The 20,761-nt window shown below is 41.4% G+C and overlaps 1 protein-coding gene across 5 annotated transcripts; it reads right to left on the reverse strand.

Annotated features, from left to right (window-relative positions):
* Positions 1–1,746: 1,746 nt before the first annotated feature.
* LOC310904090 (cytochrome P450 2J6-like) lies at positions 1,747–20,194 on the reverse strand. Of its 5 annotated transcripts, XM_083848312.1 has the most exons (11): positions 18,254–20,194; positions 15,723–16,673; positions 15,203–15,323; positions 11,111–11,273; positions 10,190–10,339; positions 8,954–9,114; positions 7,534–7,710; positions 6,987–7,128; positions 5,872–6,059; positions 4,756–4,897; positions 1,747–3,633 (listed from the first exon to the last, which is right to left on the reverse strand). In XM_083848312.1, the coding sequence occupies exons 2-11, from the start codon at positions 15,812–15,814 to the stop codon at positions 3,455–3,457; spliced, it is 1,515 nt and encodes a 504-aa protein (XP_083704438.1). In that variant the 5' UTR covers positions 15,815–16,673; positions 18,254–20,194; the 3' UTR covers positions 1,747–3,454. The 5 variants fall into 5 exon arrangements, with proteins under 5 accessions (XP_083704438.1, XP_083704442.1, XP_083704440.1 ...); XM_083848316.1 differs by lacking the exon at positions 15,203–15,323 and having other exon boundaries at positions 18,254–20,161; XM_083848314.1 differs by lacking the exons at positions 15,203–15,323; positions 15,723–16,673; positions 18,254–20,194 and adding exons at positions 11,354–13,877; positions 14,772–15,193.
* Positions 20,195–20,761: the final 567 nt, after the last annotated feature.

The raw sequence follows: 20,761 nt of genomic DNA on the forward strand, positions 1-20,761 counted from the left end.
TGTTGTGCTATCTAGGAGAGCCCTACCATGAAACAGAAAAACACATGAGAGAAAAAAAAAAAAAAAAGAGTAGAGAATCTTGGTATCAGACAACCTGGCAATATTTTCCTTAACTGTAACCTTAGCAGAGCTAGGCCCTGTATAATGTTAGGCAGCTCTTTCCTCTTATGTACAGCAATATTAAATGCAGTAAGCTTTCTGCATTCACAGACTCCTGCCATCCTACAAACAGTAAGCAGAGCAGCCACCTCTGCGATTCTCTGGCACGAACTGAGTTTTCCCCGAAGGAATTGCAATGCTTTAAAAAGTAATACATCCAGTATGGGGATCTTTCCCTTGAATAAACACCTGCAAACATTATTTAAACCCTAGTAAACCATATTATTAAGGATGACAAGTCTACCACAACTCAGAGACCTGAGGCTGTGGTTGACACTGTTTATAAAAAAAAATAAAAAACAGATGGAGTGGAGGGTTAGTCCCTTCACTTAAACAAAATGTTGCGTCACACCAGTCATTAGCACCAGGGCGTGCTTTTCATCTGGCAGCTCTGATGGCTTAATGCAGACATGCCTAGGGGCTGTAACCAGCAGGCAGCTCAGTGATGACAAGGTGAGCAGGACAGCAGCACTTGAAGGGGCTGAAGAATGGGCAGTGGGCAGGGGATGAGAGAAGCCAACCAGGTTTCCTTAAGATTGGCTTTGGACTCTTTTTGATAACAGGGACAGCAAGGAACTAAGCACCGCAACTCTTTCCACGATGCCACCACCCTCTGCTGTCCTCCCTCACCAGCATCCGGCCCAGATCACTTCAGCTGTCTCCCCATAGCCTGCAAATCTCCCAGCTGCCAGAGGTCAGCCAGTCTGGGAGCTGGGTGTCTGTAACCCTGTACAAGTGCTGGAAGAGTGATCCCTGGGAGGGAAGCTGTTCTCCATCCCAGAGGCACTTCCAGCAGGCACAGAACAATTTACCAGCTTCCAGTGGGAGCCCAGGAAGAGCAAAGTTAATTTTATCAGATTTCCTGAGTTTCTGTTTGCCTTCCACATCATTCTTCTCAAGCCTGGCAAGACTGTTGTGCAAGCCTATCTGGAAACTGTCAGCTTCCTGCCTCCAGAAGGGAGAGCTGGGGGGCTCCTGCCCCTCAGCCAAGCTTTTAGGAGATTCTCCAAAAGTGAAACGTGCTTCTCTGTAATGCCTGGTAGGGGTCTGGTGGACATGGTCCCTAAGGGGCTGAAACGAGCAGTAAATTATCAAATCTTTCCATGTTGTGCCACTCCTAAGGCCTGCCTAATCACAGAGAAGCTGATCTATCAGCAGACACCGAGTACAGTGCAGTCGCAATGGACATAATGTTCCCGACCTCGAGCACAAACAGTTTGTAACACGTCTTCTCACTAAGCCTCTTCAGTGAGTGGCAAGATGACAAGAGGAGTGGGCAAAGACAGCGAGAGATGCCATCTCCAGCAGGGTTCGTGCAGAGGAGGAGATGTGGGAGGGTGGGGTGGGGGAGAAGCACAGATAAAGCTGGAAAGGAGGCTGAGCGGAAGTGTGTAGGCCCTGGAACAGTATTTGATATAGTCTGTGTAGTCGACAGGAGAGATTATTCATGGCAGTTACTGCTACTGTGAACCCCACCCCTGCTGTTCTGCTTTCCCTTCCAGCCCAGCAAGCCTGTAGATGCTGGGTTGTGGTAGAGCAGACAGTGTCAGAGCTACACTTTCTGAAAGTCAGCATGACTTTCAGTAGTTATTTCTTTTTTTTTTTTTTTTTCAGTAACATGCTCCTACATTTTAAATTAGGAAGTTCAGATGCACCACAATGATTTAATTACAAACAGATTATATCCCAGTATAAAAACACTTTTGGTACTCGTACAAATTCAGTCCTAAGTTTGCAGCAGTGCTTACAGCTTTACTGAACTCCAACATTTGAATCTTTTCCAAAAGTGTTTTGGACTCAAGAATACTACAGCACTTTGCTTTACTGTAGCTACAGATGAACTTGGCTATCATCTCCAGCTGCATGTTTAAACTGTCTCTGTTTTGAGTTGAATCAATGCCAGTAAGCAACTACATTAAGTAACAGATCTTTTAGGATTCCTGCATCAAGTCTTCATTTAACTTTTCTTACACTGAGCTACCTCCAGTGCATCCTCTGTAGTTACTGTGCTCTTCTTTTTATGATCTAGAACCTCGAAGGAGAAATAAATGAGATTTTCCAAGCTCCCTCCTGGAAACTCACTGATCATTGTTTTCAGCTCAACACTTGTTGATTCCTCTGCTAATACTCAGAGTCAGAGGAGACAGAAGCTTGATATGATGAAAGGATGCAAGTGGTGGGAACCAAAAGGGAAGGTGAATCCTGAAACAGACATTATATGGATAAGGAGTGGATGGGAGCAGGAACTGAAAATGGGGAAGGAGAGATTGAAAAGAGATTGAATGGAGGGCAGGAAGTGTGGTATGAGTTATAATGAACTATGGTATGAGTTATAACGAAGAAAAGGGCCCAGAGAAGACAGGGGACATCTGAGCATTCAAAAAGTCCCTAGATGCTGCTTTCCAAAGTCTCTACATGCCTGTGCTGCAAACAGGTAGCAGTGAAATCCACTGGAAAAGTGAATATCTCACCCCACATTTATGTTTCTTCCAGGCAGAATTGTTAATGGGCTCCTACTGCCACCAGTTACTGTGTTCATCCGACAAGCAGGCGGCCTGATTAGATCTAAAGGTCCCAACCTCTTAGCGACCAATGTCAGCATGACTCTGCATCATAGAAAATGGATTTAAAAAATAATAATAAAACTGTCAATACATCATAACAATGATTACACTGCCAAGCAACACATTGACGTTTTTAGTAAATATGAAATTTAAGTTTATTCAACTTCAAATTGACTCTTCATCTTCCACATGGGAGAGATGCTTAACTCAAACTCAGACATGCACCCATATTTTAGTGTGTTTCCCTTTTATTTGTACCTGCCAACAAATTAAAGTGCCTAAGTTCAGGACAGAAAAACCAAAGTAGGACTTTAAAGGTGTACTTTCCAGAGTCAAATGACTCGAGGCCATCAAACCACTCACAGAAATGACACCTACTTAGCTCTTGCTGAGGTCCTCTGCTGAATTTTACTGAGGTTTGCTCAATAGTGATCACCGCAGTGTTCCTGCTTGGCTACAGCATGGAGGCACAGCAGGCTGTTTTCACAACTGGGAACCACAGCATCTTGCTTCTGGTGCTCTCCAAGAGGAAAAAACAGGTTAAGATCCTTGCAAGATGTTCTGGGACCAAACCAAAAGTTGCCTGGATCTTGGCTTGTGTCCACTTTCTGAATAGTCCTGGGATAGACCAATACCAATATACTGGCTGGCAGAGAAAGGTTTATACATTTGAGAGGAAGTTCACTGAGGTGAAGGTGGCTGCTTCACGGTGGTCTGTGGTGTGCTGCAGCCTAGCGTGGAATGGCACAAACCTTGTACGGGTGAGGCTGCAGCGTACCCCCCAAAATTGGCTCTGTGTTGATCTTTGTCACTCCCTCGGGAAGGCGGAAGGTGAATGCCCGTAGCAGGTTGGCAAAGAAAATGAAGAGCTCGGTCCTTGCTAGGTGCTCCCCCAAACACACTCGGTGCCCTGCAGAAGGAAAGGACAGTGAGTATCTAGGAATTTTTTAGTTTTGTAATCACTTTGCTCGTTCTTGCCATAAGCAGAGGGGGCTCTTGTTCAGGGCCAGGATCCTGAAAACCACAGAAATAAAACTTCCTGAATTCTTTCTCAGAAAGATCCCATCCCTCCAATGTCATACGTTAGGAGACACCAAACGAAAAGCCCGGCACAAATCCCTGGGGTACTACCATTTTTCTTTCTTGACCTGGCAGAAAATTACTTTCCTTTTATAGGAGATCTTGAGCTTCAGGGTCAAACATGAAGAATCTGCCAGCTGTTTGCACATGCTTTCTTAGTGAGTTCAGGTCAACAGATCAAAATTACTCAGCAATGGCCTTTGCAACTGAGCAAAGGCTTGGTCACTTTACAAGCAAACAAGAAGCCTACTGTTAATTTCCAAGTGTTCCTCACTGGAACCAATGGCACGAACAGCACAGAAACAAAAAAAAATAAAGAAAACGGGTTAATAATACATTCACATTTCCAGATTAGCAGACAAATTAAGGGAAAGCAAAAGCCAGCTATTCCATTTGTGCTAAGAAACCACTCCTGGATGGGCATCTAAGTGACTACCCTGCTACACCAGCAGAGATACTAAAACAGAGTAGGAACTTTACTGTTGAACGTGGTCTCAAACTCTGCTTTGTCATCTTAATTCCCTTCTTTTGCATCTGGCTTTTCAGTTCTGTACCCAAGAACTTTGTATATCAGGATGCATTTCTTCTTTTCTTTCAACTCGTTCCTATAAGAGGGATTGCAAGCAACTCCAGCATACAAAAGGTACATTACTTCTCAGGGAAAAAAAAAATACATATGAAGAATATTACAAGAAAAAAAAATGTGGATGACTGCAATATTTAACAAGCCTAGGAGGTTCAGGAATTCAAGTGGGATTCCCACCACATTGTACTAAGAGCAGCTTGGGGCTGGAGAGCACAGAAGTGTCTCTCTTGGCAGATACAAGCCAGTACTATTTAAAAGAAACAAACAGTGGTGATATAAGGTGTAATCTGAAGAAATATCACAGTCTCAAAATTCTGTATTCTTTATCTAATCTGTTGGGACCGTTCAAACTGCCGGTTCACTTACCTGCTGAGAACGGTAAGAAGGCTTCTCGATTTTTAAAGTTTCCTTCTTTATCCAGGAAATGGCCAGGGTTGAACTCCCGAGGTGTCTCCCATTGCTCAGGATCATACAGAACAGACGCTATATTTGGCAAAACAATGGTGCCCTGCAAGGAAGAAACCACTGATACAGTTCTATTGACTAACCTCTCACCTCTCAGTTTCTGCCTGGTGGATAAGACTTCTGTTCGTTGCCATTCCTTTCTAATGTGCAGATATCAAGTGGTTAGAGGAGTATCTTGCTAGAAAACAGGAGTTGTTGGTCTTTTTCTTAGCTGGAAATTATCAGTTCCCAGCCTTGCGACCATGCCAGTGGGTGTTATTAGCATTAGTGATGTTGGTACAATTATATTGTGGTGCCCACTTCTACTGATAGTTTTAATGACACTTGTAGTAGGTCTCTTTTGTTGATATTCAGGTCCCAGTCTTGGAAACCTTATTTCGGGTTTGAGAGAAAGAGAAATGCATCCAGAAATCACTGCAATACTCATCACTTCATTTACAGCAGGCTCTGAGCCCTTTTAGCAGTAGTTGTTCAGGCTTTGTCTTTACTGGTAAAGAGCACATTGTTCCCAGCAGACCAACACATGTGCCTTAGCGTACCTGACTGTCAGATCCAGCCAGAACAGAGACTGAAGCCTTCACCACAAAGTGAGTTAGGTGGGGCCAAACACGGAAGCTAGTAATGGTACTGGCCTCTCCCATCTCTCTTGCAATAAAAGTAACCGATCCTTGCTAGGGTTTTCCAGTGAGAACTGGCACTCAGCATAGCTTATGTCACTTTACAAAATTATTTAGTGGCTGTGAACACTTGTCTCAGGCTTTATTTGGGAGCAAGTCCCTCGCTGTCAGCTGTAGCTGACAGTCTCTCAGCTGTACGGATTCAGGCAGGTCACTGCAATTATCTCAGCTCATGGAGCTATTAGCCATCCCCTTACAAGTCTTCCTCCATCCCATCAGTACTGGCAGTGCCAAGTTAGGCAAAAATGTCTTAACCAGTGCTTTGACAAACATTTCTCCTCTCAGTCTATATCCCCAGCCAAGCACAGCTGGTCTGTGCTGTTGTGTCATTTGTCTGTACCTTTTTGACGGGGAAACCTAGCAGTTCTGTATTCCTCACACACACTCTGGGCATGCCAACAAAGACAATATTGCTGAAGCGCTGGATTTCATGTACCACGGCATTTGTGTAGGGCAGTTTTCTCCTATCCTCATAGCAGATTAACTGGGAAGGACCCAGAACAGCATCCAGCTCCTTCTGCACTTTCTCTGTGGAGAAATATTCACCACTTCAGATGGGAAAAATGCATCAAATATTTCAACTGGTCTCTGTTCCTTAAAGCAATAGGAAAAAGTAGTATTTCAGCATAGTACATAAAGTCTTTATGATTTAACATCTGAATCTAACATATGAAACTAAAAGTCAAGAGCAAAACAAGCAAACAAACAAAGCAGCAGTGTGGACCAGAATCATAAACAAGGACTGTACTGTACTTATTTCAGCTTCGACATTAAACTCACAGTATGCTTGGTGGGTGTAGGGTGAGTCACTCAGCTCCACATTTTGAAGGTATTTAGGGATTGCTTAGTTTACTTTATCTCAAAATCTAAATCTCATTTTCAAAATTGACGCAAATGCCTTGGATATTAACTCCCAGTGCAAAGGAGGAGTTGGTCCAAGTATGGCAACACTGAACAAACAACATCAGAATCATCCTAAGACTCTGAATGCAAATATGCATGCAATGACACAGTCTTTTCAGCTTCCTGCTCAGATTGTGGAAATACAGATATCTTCCTCACATTCAGTGCTTGAGCACAGCAGATGGAAGAAACGTTGACTCCAGAACTATCCAAGTCCTTCTTAAACCCTGGCCATATCCTTTCTCTTCCTAGTGTAGATTTTAGGTGGGGGAGACTCAGTCTGGATCTACAGAGGCATTCATGGCATTGACTTGTCAGTGCAAAGAACTAACTTTTCTCTCACCACTACTGCCTTCACCCATCTGGTGTGGTCAGGTGAGAGGATGGATATTTGTTTTTTTCCACTGCTATAATTTTAGCATGCTGTTCTTAGTGTTTCCAGAGAGTGAGATCCAGACTCAACTAGTGGCTTTTGTGCCTCTGACTCATTACATCCAGTCCTCATTAACATTTGTAATACCCACAGTATTTCACAGCAAGGATCCCTCTCACCTTGGATGTCTGGATTCACCACCATGTAGAGCAGTCCCCAGTACAAGGTTGTGCTTGAAGTCTCTGAGCCACCAAGGAAAAGGTCATTTATAACACACACCAAATTGTCTTCATCATACTTGGGCTTGTCCTCATCTTTAGACTGAAGATGATGATAAAAAGTTGAAGTTAAATATGGAAGTTAGTTTATCCTGTATGCGTCCCAAGAGTCGTTATTTCCACATGTGGAAATAATGGCACGTGCACTAAGAATACTCCAATTTACAGTTTTTGATGAGTACTAAGAAATTAACAGTTTCCCAAATGTAAGTGGTAAAGGCTGTGTTGCTCTTTTTCATGAGGTGGATTATTCTTTCATTAAACAACAACAACAAACAGGCAGTTTCATGCCTGATGACTTAATCCTGAAAAATTTAGAACAAATTGCAACTTTTACAGTTAGCCCAGAGTGTACTTCTAAACATGTGCCCCGCAATGTGTCACTCATTTGGCCTTGGTCTGTCCAGTAAGCTATCCAACAGTGTGATCAGGCAGAACGAATACTTACTTTCTCTATTTCAGCCAGGTAAAAGTCAATGAAATCTTGCGGTTCATCTGGCATCCCTCTCTCCACGTGTCTTCTGATCTCCTTCCTCGCGAAAGAACTGAGGACATCATAGCAAGACAATGCCTTCTTATGAGGACCAGGGAGACGACACATCAGCCAGGGGAAAATTTCATACAGCTGGGGGAGTGACATACAAGAGGCAGTGTGAATTAGCTGTCAGTAACAAAGCTGCTCTAGGAACACCAAAGGGTTGAATTGTCCTGTCTGGAAATGCTGATAGTGGAATAAACAGATTATCATTGCTTTTAGTAGTTGTTGTGTGTTTTGTTTTTTTTTCATCATGTGGGGAAACATTAATATTAACTTTGACACACTCCTGAATCTCAGTGTCTAGGCAATACTGCCAACGCTCCACTCATGCCACTAACTCAGGCAAATGGTGGAGCTAACAGAAGGAAAGTGTAGACTGGGTAGCACTCTAAGAGAATTTCATTTCCCTCTTCAGAGTCCTTGTAACTGCTAGAGGAACTGATAATGGTTAAAAATGTTAAATCTTCACTCTGCTCAGAGTGTATTTATACGCATACTTGTTAGCTCAAAGTACCGTCCTCTGTTTTGGATAGCTCTCTCTTTGCAGCATCTGCCATCCCACCCTGCCAAGCAAACAGCATTTCTGTCTCCTCACTGCCTATGTTCTTTCAAACCTACCAAGGAAAATTCTCAAATTTTGTTATGTGGTCATTTGTTGGTCATTCCACTAATCCTTCTTTAACATTTGTTTCACTCCAAACTCACAACATAAAGTGCCAAGACCCTGGAAAAGGTCCCACAGATCATTACACATCAGAACGTACTTTAACACTTCTCTGGATCTAAAGGGAAAACAGTACTGGAAACACTCTAGGATCCTGTTTGCCTTTTTCATCCTGTTTTCTGCTAGTTTCCACCAGTCCCTTTGCTCTTAACCTTTGGACTGGAATGTTCTAAGCTTGTAGCAGATAATTGTCTCATTAATTCCTGATATGATTCATCATTTAATTTTGTACTATTAGAATTTGTTCCATTCTTATAACTCCAATCCACAATATTTATGAGTTCTTGCAGCAGGATATCCTGAACCTCCACTGTATTGTTACGGTCTCCTTGCTTTGATCATCAGCAAATATCATCTGTTTTTCTATCCAAGTTCTTCAACAAAAATAATGAATAACTACAGTCAGAGTCACTGAACTATTGCCAGAATAACTCCACTAATGACGTCTTTCACTTATCTAATTATCTCTTTCTTTGTCTCTTAGAAATTTTTACCTTCTTCATAAACCTTAAACCAGTTGCTCTGCAGTTAGTGAGGACCCATTTTTGTATCCACACTTTCATTTTCTCCCTATTTCAGAAAAAAATTAGCATGTGATTTACGCACCTGATAAATGAAGCTGCCTGCAAATCTGAATAAGTTCTCTGTGGCACTGATCAGTTCATGGAAGGTTTTGTCCTCATCAGAGAAGTGATATCCAAAAACCAGAGCACAAATTACATTTGAAATAGAATGGAAGAGAGGGAAAGAAGGATCCACAGGTCTTCCTGCAAACACAGTAACTAGCATTCACTCTCAATGTTTTCTTCAGTTGTTCCTTATACAGATAAGATGAGATATTATTAGAAATTACATAAAATTATCTCTTTATCCATCTGGGGCATGAATGGGGACAGATGTGACATCAATATGTATTCATGAAAATAAAACATAGTCTTAGAGTAAAGGATATGTTAAACTGTTTCCTCATTGCTCTAAAACAGTCTCATAGCCCTTCCTGTGAAATAGTATAGCACAATCAAGATTAATTAGAGAATATAATATTAAACCTGCTGTCCTCCATTGTATGGAAGAAAAGTTAGACAACGTGGAAGGCAAGAAATGTCATGAGAGATGAACTGAGAGAATATAGCAACAAACATGTTCAAAAGTATAAAAAGCTACTTAGGAGAAAAAACTGAAGAAGCTTGGGAAAGTTTAAGAGGCAGAATAGATGGATAGGAACTGCTAAGTATAAGTAATAAAATGATTACAGTCTCAGATGTAGAGAGTATATCATCATCTCTCTGATGATTTTTTAAAAGATATGAGACAGACTCCAAAAGTTATTTGGATGGAAGTGATCTTGGCTTGGACTCCACCAAACCAGGTGTAGAATCCTCTGAAGTTCCCCTCCCGCCTCCTACTTCTGATTCTGTTTCCAATAGTTACTTAGCCGGTCAGACACTAAAATATCCAGTTTATGTCATGGCACCTAGTGTCACTGGAATTTAGAGGAATGACTTGAGCTCTGCAATACTCTTCAGTTACCTATTGTAGGCAACCTGTGGATGGGTTTGCAACTCAGTGACGTCATGTCATTGTACATTCAGTAAATAATAGACAAATAGTAAGCCCAAGAAAGGAAGATTTCAGAAGTTCTCAACTTCAGTAGGTTTAGAAAAAGCTTTTTAGGAAAGAAATTCCCACTTGTAATACTAGGCTCTATCTGTTCTTCGGGCTTTGGTGAGTTTGGATATATGACTGTACCCACCCCAACCCTAGAAAGAGGTAGGTAAGCTTGCATACTAAAGATATGGATCCAGAAACTGAAAAGCATCTAGTTTTTTAGCAGAGAGATACCTTTCAGGCTCACAAAGAACTCCACCAGGTGAGAGGCCTCCTCTTGCACACGATACTCCAGGCCTTTTTTCCCCATCCCCAGACTGCGTAGAGTCATTATACCAAAGCGTCTCTGCTGCTTCCATGAGCGACCGGTTGCTAGTAAAATACCTGAAAGCATTCCCTGGCATATTAATATTTGCCATAGACATGAATCATTCATTTAAAAATAATTATGAAATACATGAGTAAATCAAGGAATATACTGTGATATGAGTAACTTTAGGAGGTAAAATTATCATAACCAAATATACCCAAACTATAACTAAGCCACATGTTCTTAATATTGATTGTAGTTAATTTTTGAAGAGAGCACTCTAAGGATCTGCTGACTGCTCCACTTCTTGCTAGAAAATCCTAAAATACATTAAGGAGAAATGGATTTTAATGTGACGGAGTCACTCTCAAAGGATATTCAGGAAATGTTTAAGAGTGACTGCTAACATAGCTATGAGACTTCTGGAGGTGGGTGTTATAGGTCTTTCACTCATGATGGAAGGTGTTTGGCAACCATACATAGCCTATATAGTTGCCAAAACCTATAATGATGCTTTGCATTCATGTAACATACAGCAAAATCACGTGCAGCAGAATGAATTATCCAATGAGGAGAGTAAGATTGCTGAGTTCTGCGCTAGGACTGCACACATCTTGAACACAGCAAAAAAGGTCACCTAGAAACAACCTGATTTGGAACATTTCCCAGGTTTGGGAAAGCTCAAGACAAAAGGCATCATGACAAATAGCAAGCTATTCTCATGAGCTAATAGGGTATTTGGACAGAGCATCCTGGATGGGAGGGCAGAGGGTTTAACAAGGCTGAGGAGGAGTAGTTTGCCAAGTCGACATTACTGTGCGTTATTTATGGCAGGAAAATCTCACCTTTTCCTTTGGCCACTGCTCTGAAGAAAGGAGATACCATCCTTCCAGAAACATCGTCAGGGTGTGTAGTCATGCCATCCTTCACTGCCTGAAATCCATTCAGTATGATCACTGGTGCCCACCCGAACCACAAGGTGTATATGTTGCCGTAAGTTTTTGCCAGCTGTGGATGGGAAAAGTGCCAGAAAAGAACAGATAAAACTGAGTAAAATTAACCAATTAGGATAATCTGAAAATAAATACCTCCATCAGAAGATCCCGACGTAACTGAAAGTTCATTTGCACCAAGTTTCCAAGCAATGGGAGAGGAGTTGGTCCAGGAGGGAATTGCTGGCATGCCTTTCGCAGTTTGAGAAATTGAACAATTAACAAAAAAATGACCAGAACTACAAACGTTTGACTTATTGTCAGCATTTCAAAGCTGATTTTTCAGCTTCTCTCTATCAAAAATAATGTAGTGGAGCTTGGAAAAGGTGATCTTCCTTCTTGTTCCACCAGTTCTCTTTGCAGACTGACTCCTGTGGAGTCTCAATTCCTTTCCCTCCCTCTGTCCCTCCCTCTTTATCACTGCCTGCCCTTTTTCTGCACCCCATATATTCTCCATATTAAGATACATCAAACCAATCCCTGACCAAGGGCGTACCTAGCTGTCTATAGGTAGCCACAGCCTGAAAATGTGGAATCACGTGTGCTGAAGGTATTTGCCTTGAGAACCTTAAAAACATGCACAATTGTTCATCTCAGAATCACTGAATTCAGATTACTGTTTACATCCTGGCATGTAACTCTCATAGGTTAGGTTTAACAGACGTTTTAGCCACAAATATTAAGTTGCCTTTATATGTGATTGCAAATTAAGATTTGCCTCCCAGTTCACAAACAGTTCACACAGACAAAAACATCAGTAGTTGGAGACTAAGCATGCAATTAGAAGATGAAATCGTTACATGTAATTTCTGAAAATTTGGCCTTGAGTGTTCAAACTTGTTTTTTCCAGTAAGATGGTAACAATAATATTTTCATCAAGTGCATATTAATGACATTACGATAATGACTAAAAACTTACAACTAAATAATGAGAAAAACAATCAACATATAAAAATTATGCCCTATTTAAAATGTAATTAAATCATAATTGTCATTATTATCTATATTTTTTTGAGTATGTAACTTATATTAAGGACTGTATTTTCCTTGGTTTATTTTCTACATTTGTAATCACAGTTTCAAAATCCTGGGTATTATGTCTATGACCAGTTGTCAATAGGTTTACAGAACACATCAAAAATCTGTCCTCTGATAATGAAGGGATTCACACCTAGTATGCAACACACAAAGGGCAAAGCACTGGGTGTCAATTGTCAGGGGATCCTATCTTGGCATGGCAAAGAGAAAGTGTCTTCGCTAAAAAATGAAGTACAAGTCTGAACAAGAATTTGCCCTGCCTTCCAACACATACATGAATGCAGTATTTTGCAAACCTGGCAACATTAGGGAAGTAATGTGACTCAGTGATGTCAATCTGTCTCCTTCATTTGGCCAAAATTTGCAGTTATCATAGGTACCTACATGCCTGCATTATACAATGAAGACAGAATGGAAAATTAGGTGGTTTTTTTTTTATGACCTTATCTATGCAAAAGTAACAAGTGGACATTATGGGCAGCATATGTGGGAAGGAGGCTGAGGTATTACAAGTTAGTTAAAACTGCCAACTGTGAAGCAGGAAATACCTGTGATAGGACTCAGCAAAATACAACATCTGAAAAAATAGCCAAAATATCAATTTTAAAATATTGAAAAAGTTGAACAAAATTAGTTTTGTGCAGACAACTAAAGTCAGGAGAAATGCTGACTTACATAAATTTCTTTAAAAGACTAAATAAAATCATATTCATCTCTTTATCTGTTTGGTCAATATCACTTCTAGAAAGAAAATTTGGAGACAAAGAAAGGCTGAGAAGGTTGCAATAATATACAACAGTGAACAGACAAAATAATGAATAAAGACTGTAAGACTAAAAGATTGCAATACCAATGTAACCCCTGTACCACCTTTGTCTTTAAACAGTTCATATGTTCAAAACCAGGACATCCAGGACTTTACAATGTGTATACTTCTAAACCAGCATTTAAAACAAACAAACAAACAAAAAAAAACAGATAAAAGCACTGACCTATAACTTCAATTTACTTCATGCAATACTAACAATAAGGAATGATTACATTTCTCTAGTTTCCAATCCGTCAAATATCTCAGGGTGCTTTATCATTATAAACCACATTTTTGATCTGTCAAAGCAAAGATATTCCTACATGCTAGTAAGAAATTACACAGCACTACGGGATTATTTATATTTAACGTGTAACGGAGCAGACTGGCTAATCTGACAAGTATTAATGCCCCAATATTTACATAGTAGGAATTTAAATGATAGTCAGCTGCAAAACATGAAAGACAGAATCAGCCCAACTCAGTAATATATTATAATTACTGCACTCAACTTGTAGCGATGCATTATCCCAGATTAGTGTAAGTGGAGCAGTAACAACTCCCATTACCTATCTCCACCTTACACTTTTTGTTGTAAATCCTTTGCAGTCAGGTGTTTACAACTCCCCCGAGTCTTTAATCAGTGTGTGGCAAGCAGAAGTAAAGGAAGAGGAGGTACAAACCACAGGGAGACTGAGATGGAAGTGGCCACGTGGATGTTATGGAGGGTCACAGGTTGGCTGGTAACTGTGAGAAGACAAAACATCCTCTGACCTGCGAGAAGGTAAAACATCCTCTGACCAAACCTGAAATTGTGACAGTTCCCAGTCTTCAATTACACTGTCATTCCTGTTTCTCTCCTTGCAAACTTTGTCTCAAGCTGAGCTATTTTCCATGAAATTCCAGGTTTGACAGCCTGACTCAGGAATATAAATAAGCCTCTGCCAAATACTTTGGATAAAGATTTAGGTGAAATTTCTGTGTTAAAATTGTCTGTCTTAAGGGAAAAAAAATCAACTGGTAGCACAGAAGCTCAATAACCCTCCATCACATACACACCCCTAAATCTCTAGCACGGTGGCAGAGCCAGCGACCTTTTGAGGTACAGCACTAACTGCATTAAGCTGCTAACAGCAGAAATCTGCTTTGCTAAAGTAGCAACATGGCAATAAGCCATGTGCAAAGTGCGGTGGGCAGAAGGCTGACTCATGCCTTTCTTCCCCATTTGGGAAGTTTTCTTCCTTGCTTCCAAGGACAGCTGGATGATGGGGACTAGCACTGTGAGGTGCTAATATGAAGAGAACAGGGGGGTTGAGGGTTGCACACCATGTGTGGCAAGAAATTCCCTTCACAATTGATCTTACAGCCTGAACTGTGCCCCAACAAGCCCTGTTAATCTGCTCGCTCTCTCAGCATCTGCCTCCGTGCTGGTTCTTTGTTGCTCTTCTGCCAATCCCCTGGGGGAGGCAGGGACACGTCTCATCAATGACTGCATTTATCCAAACCTCCCGTGGAAGAAAGCCCTCAGACAATGTCACTCGTGGCTTTGCCATTCGGCCGCCTGCCTTCCGGAAATAATTTCCATCACCTATAGCAACTCCACTAGTGTGACTTTCAAGAAAGATGGTAAGCCCACTCAGCAGCTTTCAGCATTTGCCAATTACTTACGGATCAGAGGTGAAGTTGGGTGGCAGCCACTGACGCTATATAGCAAATTAATATGCAAGAGATTAGCAGTCGATACTGGCAAAGAAAATGCAGTCCTTTATACATAAGTTTCTCAATTGATTGCACATGAAGCAACTGCAGTACATGGACACATCCCCCCACTTCAGCAAACCAAATCTACATATTTGACCTAATTTTTATTTATTGCCCCAATTATTATGTTATTGCTTGTGTATTCCAGTAGCAATGTCCAGGACGGACCTTTTTCCCAAAAAATGTTTCACAGGTGTTGAGTGGAAGGATTGAGAAATGCTACTTGAGATCAAAACTGTTGCTTCTCCTATAGATATTAAGCTACACTAGTACTGCTAAGAGAGCTATCAGAGTTTCTCATATATATACACACACACACTAGCAAGGCCATCTCCTACCACAAGAAATGAGAGGCAGCCCATCACTTTTACATATTGCCCATGGTTAAACGGGACAGCTGGCACAGCAGAGTGGGGACATCCAACACGCACAGGACAGCACAAGGGTGAGGTTCTGGACCTGGGGACAGAGGAGGAGAAGAGAAGCACCCTCGAAGGCTGAAGAACTGATGTACAAACGGAGAAAAATAGGAGTGGAAGAAGCAACGTCTTCCAGGCTTATATGCTTCATGAAAGATTTTTCTTCACAATGTCTTATAAATTATTTCACCAACTGGAAAATCCCCTCAGCTTGTAGAGATTCTCAGGACACGTACTGAAAAGATCAGCTGCCCCTCCTCAGCACATCGCTTCTGAACCTGCTGAGTGTTTGCCAGGTCTTCAGATACTTTTCCTCAGATCCTGTCTTTTCACCTCAGAAATTTGCCCTCGCTTCCATTTTTCTTGCTTTTCACACCCCTCCTTCCTGCCAGGGGAGCCACCTGCACAAAGGAGCCCTCAGCTGCCCTAACAGACCTACCATTCACACAGCAGTGCTGGAAGCAGGAACCACCACATAAGAAGACATCGGAGTATTTCCAGGCAGTTTTCACAGCAAGATGATCTCACCATTTGCTGTGGCTTCCCAGAAATAGGCAGAGCTCACACGGCTGGTAGCCAGGTGCCTCCCCTCTGCCAGTCGCTGAGACCTCTCCAAAGCGAAGCCATTTCACGGATTTACGGCCAGGTTCAGCTGGATCAGTGCCCAGAAAACACAGGTTAGAAAAGGAATCCATGAATAAATAAGAAGGACCAGGTTTCCTGACTGACCGATGAGCCTCACAGGCGTTGTCACCAGCAGATACATCCTTATCTCTCCTCTTAAGTATTTATAAAAACGGTAGGATAATTTCTTCTGCTATTACACTTGGTATTTCCTGTCCGCCTTCAGGAGATCGCACTGACTGCTTTGTTCCTTCAGAAGCCAGGGGGAAAAACAGAGTTTGTACATGTATACTTGCATATTATGACTCCAGAAACCATACAGTTCGCAGACACATTTCATAGCTGGTTTTCTCTGCTTTGTGCAAAAAAAAAAAAAAATGCCTGCAACAACATGAAGGCCAAAATTCTGTTTTCCACTAGTCTTTCCTGCAGACATTTAGTCCTGTTAAATTTGTGCATTGCACATACCTGCCTTTTACCACTTGTCTTTTCCTCACCCATTTTAATAACATGTTCCAAGCTGAAGAGAACGTCATTAATTCTGTCACAAGCAAACTTCTCCCAGCAGACATTACTTCTCAAACGTGCCATCTGGCCTGTTTTAAGCCAAAATCTTCTGAACAATGTGGTCATGATCGTATAACAAATAACTGCTTTTAATGAACACGTTTTACCCCCAGAGATCCTCGTGATGCTCAGTTTATGGATGCAAAAGAGAACGGCATCACCAAATGATAAGTGGAATCATGAATGGATAATGCAAACACTGGATTTTGAAAAAAAGAAAAAAGAAAAAAAGGAAAATTTCATCTACAGTTGAAAACAATAATGAAACTACTTTTATAAACAAAATAAACTTACTTCTAACCATTCAAAACATTGGTTTAAAAAGTTTTAAAAGAACTGAAAAGCATTTTACCCTGCTTACTAATTTATTTATTTTTTTAATTTCAGGCTTTCCAAAACTCTGTACTTCAACATAAGGCTGAGCAAGAACATAAAAATGGTAGGTCACAAGGCTGAAACACTAAGAATTAATGCTTGCCAGCTGAGCACTGTAACAAAGCTTTATGTCCCCCTCACCATAGGTCCCAGCACAACTATACTAAAGCAGACTGCACATATAGGGAGGTAGCATCCTTGCACGTTTATTTTCAAGCTAACTGAACTATCCCACATTTTTTATCCCTTTTTTTATCCCCCCCCCCTTTTTTTTCCCCCATTCAGTGAAAGGTGGACAGCAATATCCAACAACAAAGGTTGTTTTTCCCCTGTCAGAGCTCAGTTCAGACCCCAGTGTGCACACAGCCTTTAATTTTGTGACACATGCTATGCCCAGCACTGTCAGTGCCCTGGCAGCCCCTGCTCTATGAACAAATTCAGATCACAGAAAGCTTTGTCTATTGTCTCAGGCCTCCATCCCTCTGATGCAGAATTGTGATGCTGTCATGAAGAGCCCAGGAAGCGCAAGAAAATCTGGCCAAGCCCACAGAAAACCACTTTTGAGAGCTGGCTTCTCACCCTGAATGCCTGTGTAATTCTTGGCAAGTTGTAGTCCCCCCTTCAGATGTGGCCAATTGCTAATTATATGTTCACTTAATGGATGTCTGTCTTCAGACGGCAAAGCTCAGGGCTGGAGAAGCACAATTTACTCAAAACTTGTAGTAACTGCAGCAGTGATGTGAATACAAATATTTAATTTTATATTATTTTTGTATCTTCATACACAAATGTTGATAATGTGTTAAAGCTGTTAAAAGACTCAGTCCCTAAACTGATCCATCGAATTACCCATTATTGGACAGTGGTGGCACTGGGGCTACAAGGCCTGTTTCCCCATCAAAGTCAGGGTGATGGTACCCGAAGCTGTGAATATTTACTTCTTATCTTTTACACAGCATTCAGACAATACAATGAGGATGCCACGGGAAATCTTATGGATGTATGCAATATTTGCTTTAGTGCAAATTTGGAGGATGCAACAAGTAGGCTGATTACACCCACTGGATGATAAGGGTGTTCAAAAACTGAGGGTAACCTGTGCCATTAGCCATGTCCATCCTGTCCCATGCGAATAACACAGCAAGTGATCAAATAGCAATGAAATTTTAGCAAGCCTCATAATTCAAGTCTTCACAGAGACTAACTTAAGAGGATGATAGATACAGAATTTCCTGAAGTCTGAGAATTCCTCTGTGCACACATAACAAAGCAGGCATTCATCAATGTGCAATCAGACAGCTGTCAATGGGCAGCAATGCAGGTTGCTACATCCAGACACTCCTTGCGACTTGTCAATAACGTGGCAATCATCTTTTCAACATCTACACTTACAGCGTAACCCACCTTTCAGAAAGGGATGGCAGGTGGAGAGATAAGTCCTCTGTCTTGGTTCGTTATGCTTGGGTTGAGCTGTGGAGACATTTTCTGTTGGGATTCACGGAGTGCAGGGCTTTACTTTATCAAATGATGGCACTATTCAAGGAGAATCATTTTGGTCAGCTCTGTCTTAATCTTCCAGTCAAACACACCCGAAAGATCAGCGGAAAATAATTTTCAGTCCTGACTCCCCTCCTTCAGAAACACAGCTGAAAAACTGGATAAAAACCATCAGTGAGCTAAAATTGATGAACAATAGCTAAAATTATTCTATTCGGTGTTTTCTACTTTATTTGTTTTGAACATAGCGGAGTTTTTTCTCTTGGCAGTACTTAACAGCAAGGAAAGGAGAGAGGCTGGGTAAATGGAACCATGTTCTGCTTCTAAGCCTCATCGCTGCAATTCCCACATCTCAAATTGTATAATTACTTCTCGTTCCTACACCTGGGCTCAGTCTAATGCCACTATCACACCTAGAGAAAATTAGAGTTAATACGAGACATACCATGATTTATATGGGACCTTCCCCAGTGCACTGCATCCCCCTGTGTGGGAGAGACTATAAACACAGCGAGAAAAGGGACCTCTGGTATGGATCAGAGGAACATGGTCACAGTGAACAATCCCCATGGACCTAACAAGCAAGAAGCTTCACAGACAGTGCGTTTTACCAAAGTCTCCAAGAAACCTGTTGCAGACATGGTATTGTAGCATTTGAACCTGCGTGTTGGTGAGCAGCATCCCAGCCTCAGCCAGCCTCGTACTGATGGCAAACGAAGCTGCAGTGAGCCGCAGCGTGCCCTGGTGAAACTGGTTCCTTTAAAGCTGGCTCCTGCTGAGCTGGTTACAGCACTGCAGGCACAGCCCTGTCAGAGAGACCTTTGCTGCCCTCTGCCTGGCTCCTCGGAGGTTGCACTGCTGAAATATTAAAACTGGAATTTTTTTCACGTGCTTGGTCTGTAACAAACTAACCCCCACTCTCTCTAGCTGCTGCTGATGTTCTTCTTGAGCAGGTTGAAGGCTGAACAGAGACAGCTTCCGTTAACTACATCATCAGACTGAGCACATGCATTAGCGCTAGACATCTAGATTTAAGCAGTGATGTAAACTCCTGAAAAGATGTGTCCTTTTCTGCCGTGACTCAGGCCACAGTGATTGCTGACAGTGGTGAGCCTGAAATCCTGTGCATCTCCGTCTGCAGGTCCCATAACTCAGCCTTAAAGCTTGTAACATCACTTAAAAGTGGTCTGCATTTCCACAGGATATTGTTTTCTGTCCGTGAGCGCCAAAGCTACTGATACCCTCAGTATTTATGGAGGGTGGTGACTGTGATATTTGTCCCTGCTGAAAACTGCTCAAAAGCAGGTTAAGGGAAGCCACCTTCATTATATGACAAGCTACAGTCATCTATAGCTTGCAGGTGCCAATCCAAGATGAATTTACAAGGCAAGTGCTATACATATGTGATTGCATCATTGGAATAAACATTTTAAATAACTCCTTGGAATACTATCAAAAACTCATAGAATACAAAATAGTCAAAAATTTTAGTTCAAAATGTTTGCAGGCTATAGAAAATATTCTCCACTTTTAATTGTATGACCTTCTCTTATAGCTCCGGAATAACATCATTCATAAAGTCATTTTCTCTGCAATGCTCCTTAAAGTGCATTCCTTGCAGAATATCATCACATCACCAGCTGACCCCAGAACATACTTGTATTATTATCTCATCCCCTGCCTCACCTGCTGCATCTCAGAAACTATTGAGGGAAAGAGCTACAATTGTATTATTGTTATTTCTTTAATATTAGGATCTCAGTCTGCGGGATAGCAAATAAATAGCTCCTGGGGTATTGGCTAAAAATAACATTGGCTGAGATTTGTTCACAGATATTGTTACAAGTTCATAAGCTTTTCAATAAGGAAAAAAACAAACAAAAAAATTATCAGGAGCGTTTAGGTTGATGATCTGAATAGAAAAATTCTGAATGGAAAAATACAGTTACAAATAACACCTCAGAACACTTTTTTTAATGAACATGTTCTATTTTCCCCACTAAATCTTTTATTCAAGAAAACGGAAAAAAAATATTTTAGATCTGGACATCAAACTTGAATTGGAATACTCTGGCTTACAGAGGCATTTTGAGTCACTGCAAAATTATACTGCCTTTTTCTGCTGTGATTCGCTGCTCTGTGAGAACCGTAACGCTCAACAAAAAATCCCAGAGAAACTCCCTGGGGAAAACTGGCGTTACAGGTAGGAAGGAAGGAGGGAAGGACAAGAGGCTTTGGAATAGGGTCATCTGACCTCTCCAAATATCTGACCCTAGAACCAATAAGGAGAAATATCAGAAATACCACAGCCTTCATACATTCATAATCATAAAAATAAAAAGCCAGATAAAACAGTGTTTTAAAGTTAAGGCCTTAAAGTTTCTGTGAGCCATGACAAGTTTGGGGAATACATTT

Source organism: Anser anser, assembly GCF_964211835.1.
Source record: "Anser anser genome assembly, chromosome: 9".
Taxonomy (NCBI): domain Eukaryota; kingdom Metazoa; phylum Chordata; class Aves; order Anseriformes; family Anatidae; genus Anser; species Anser anser.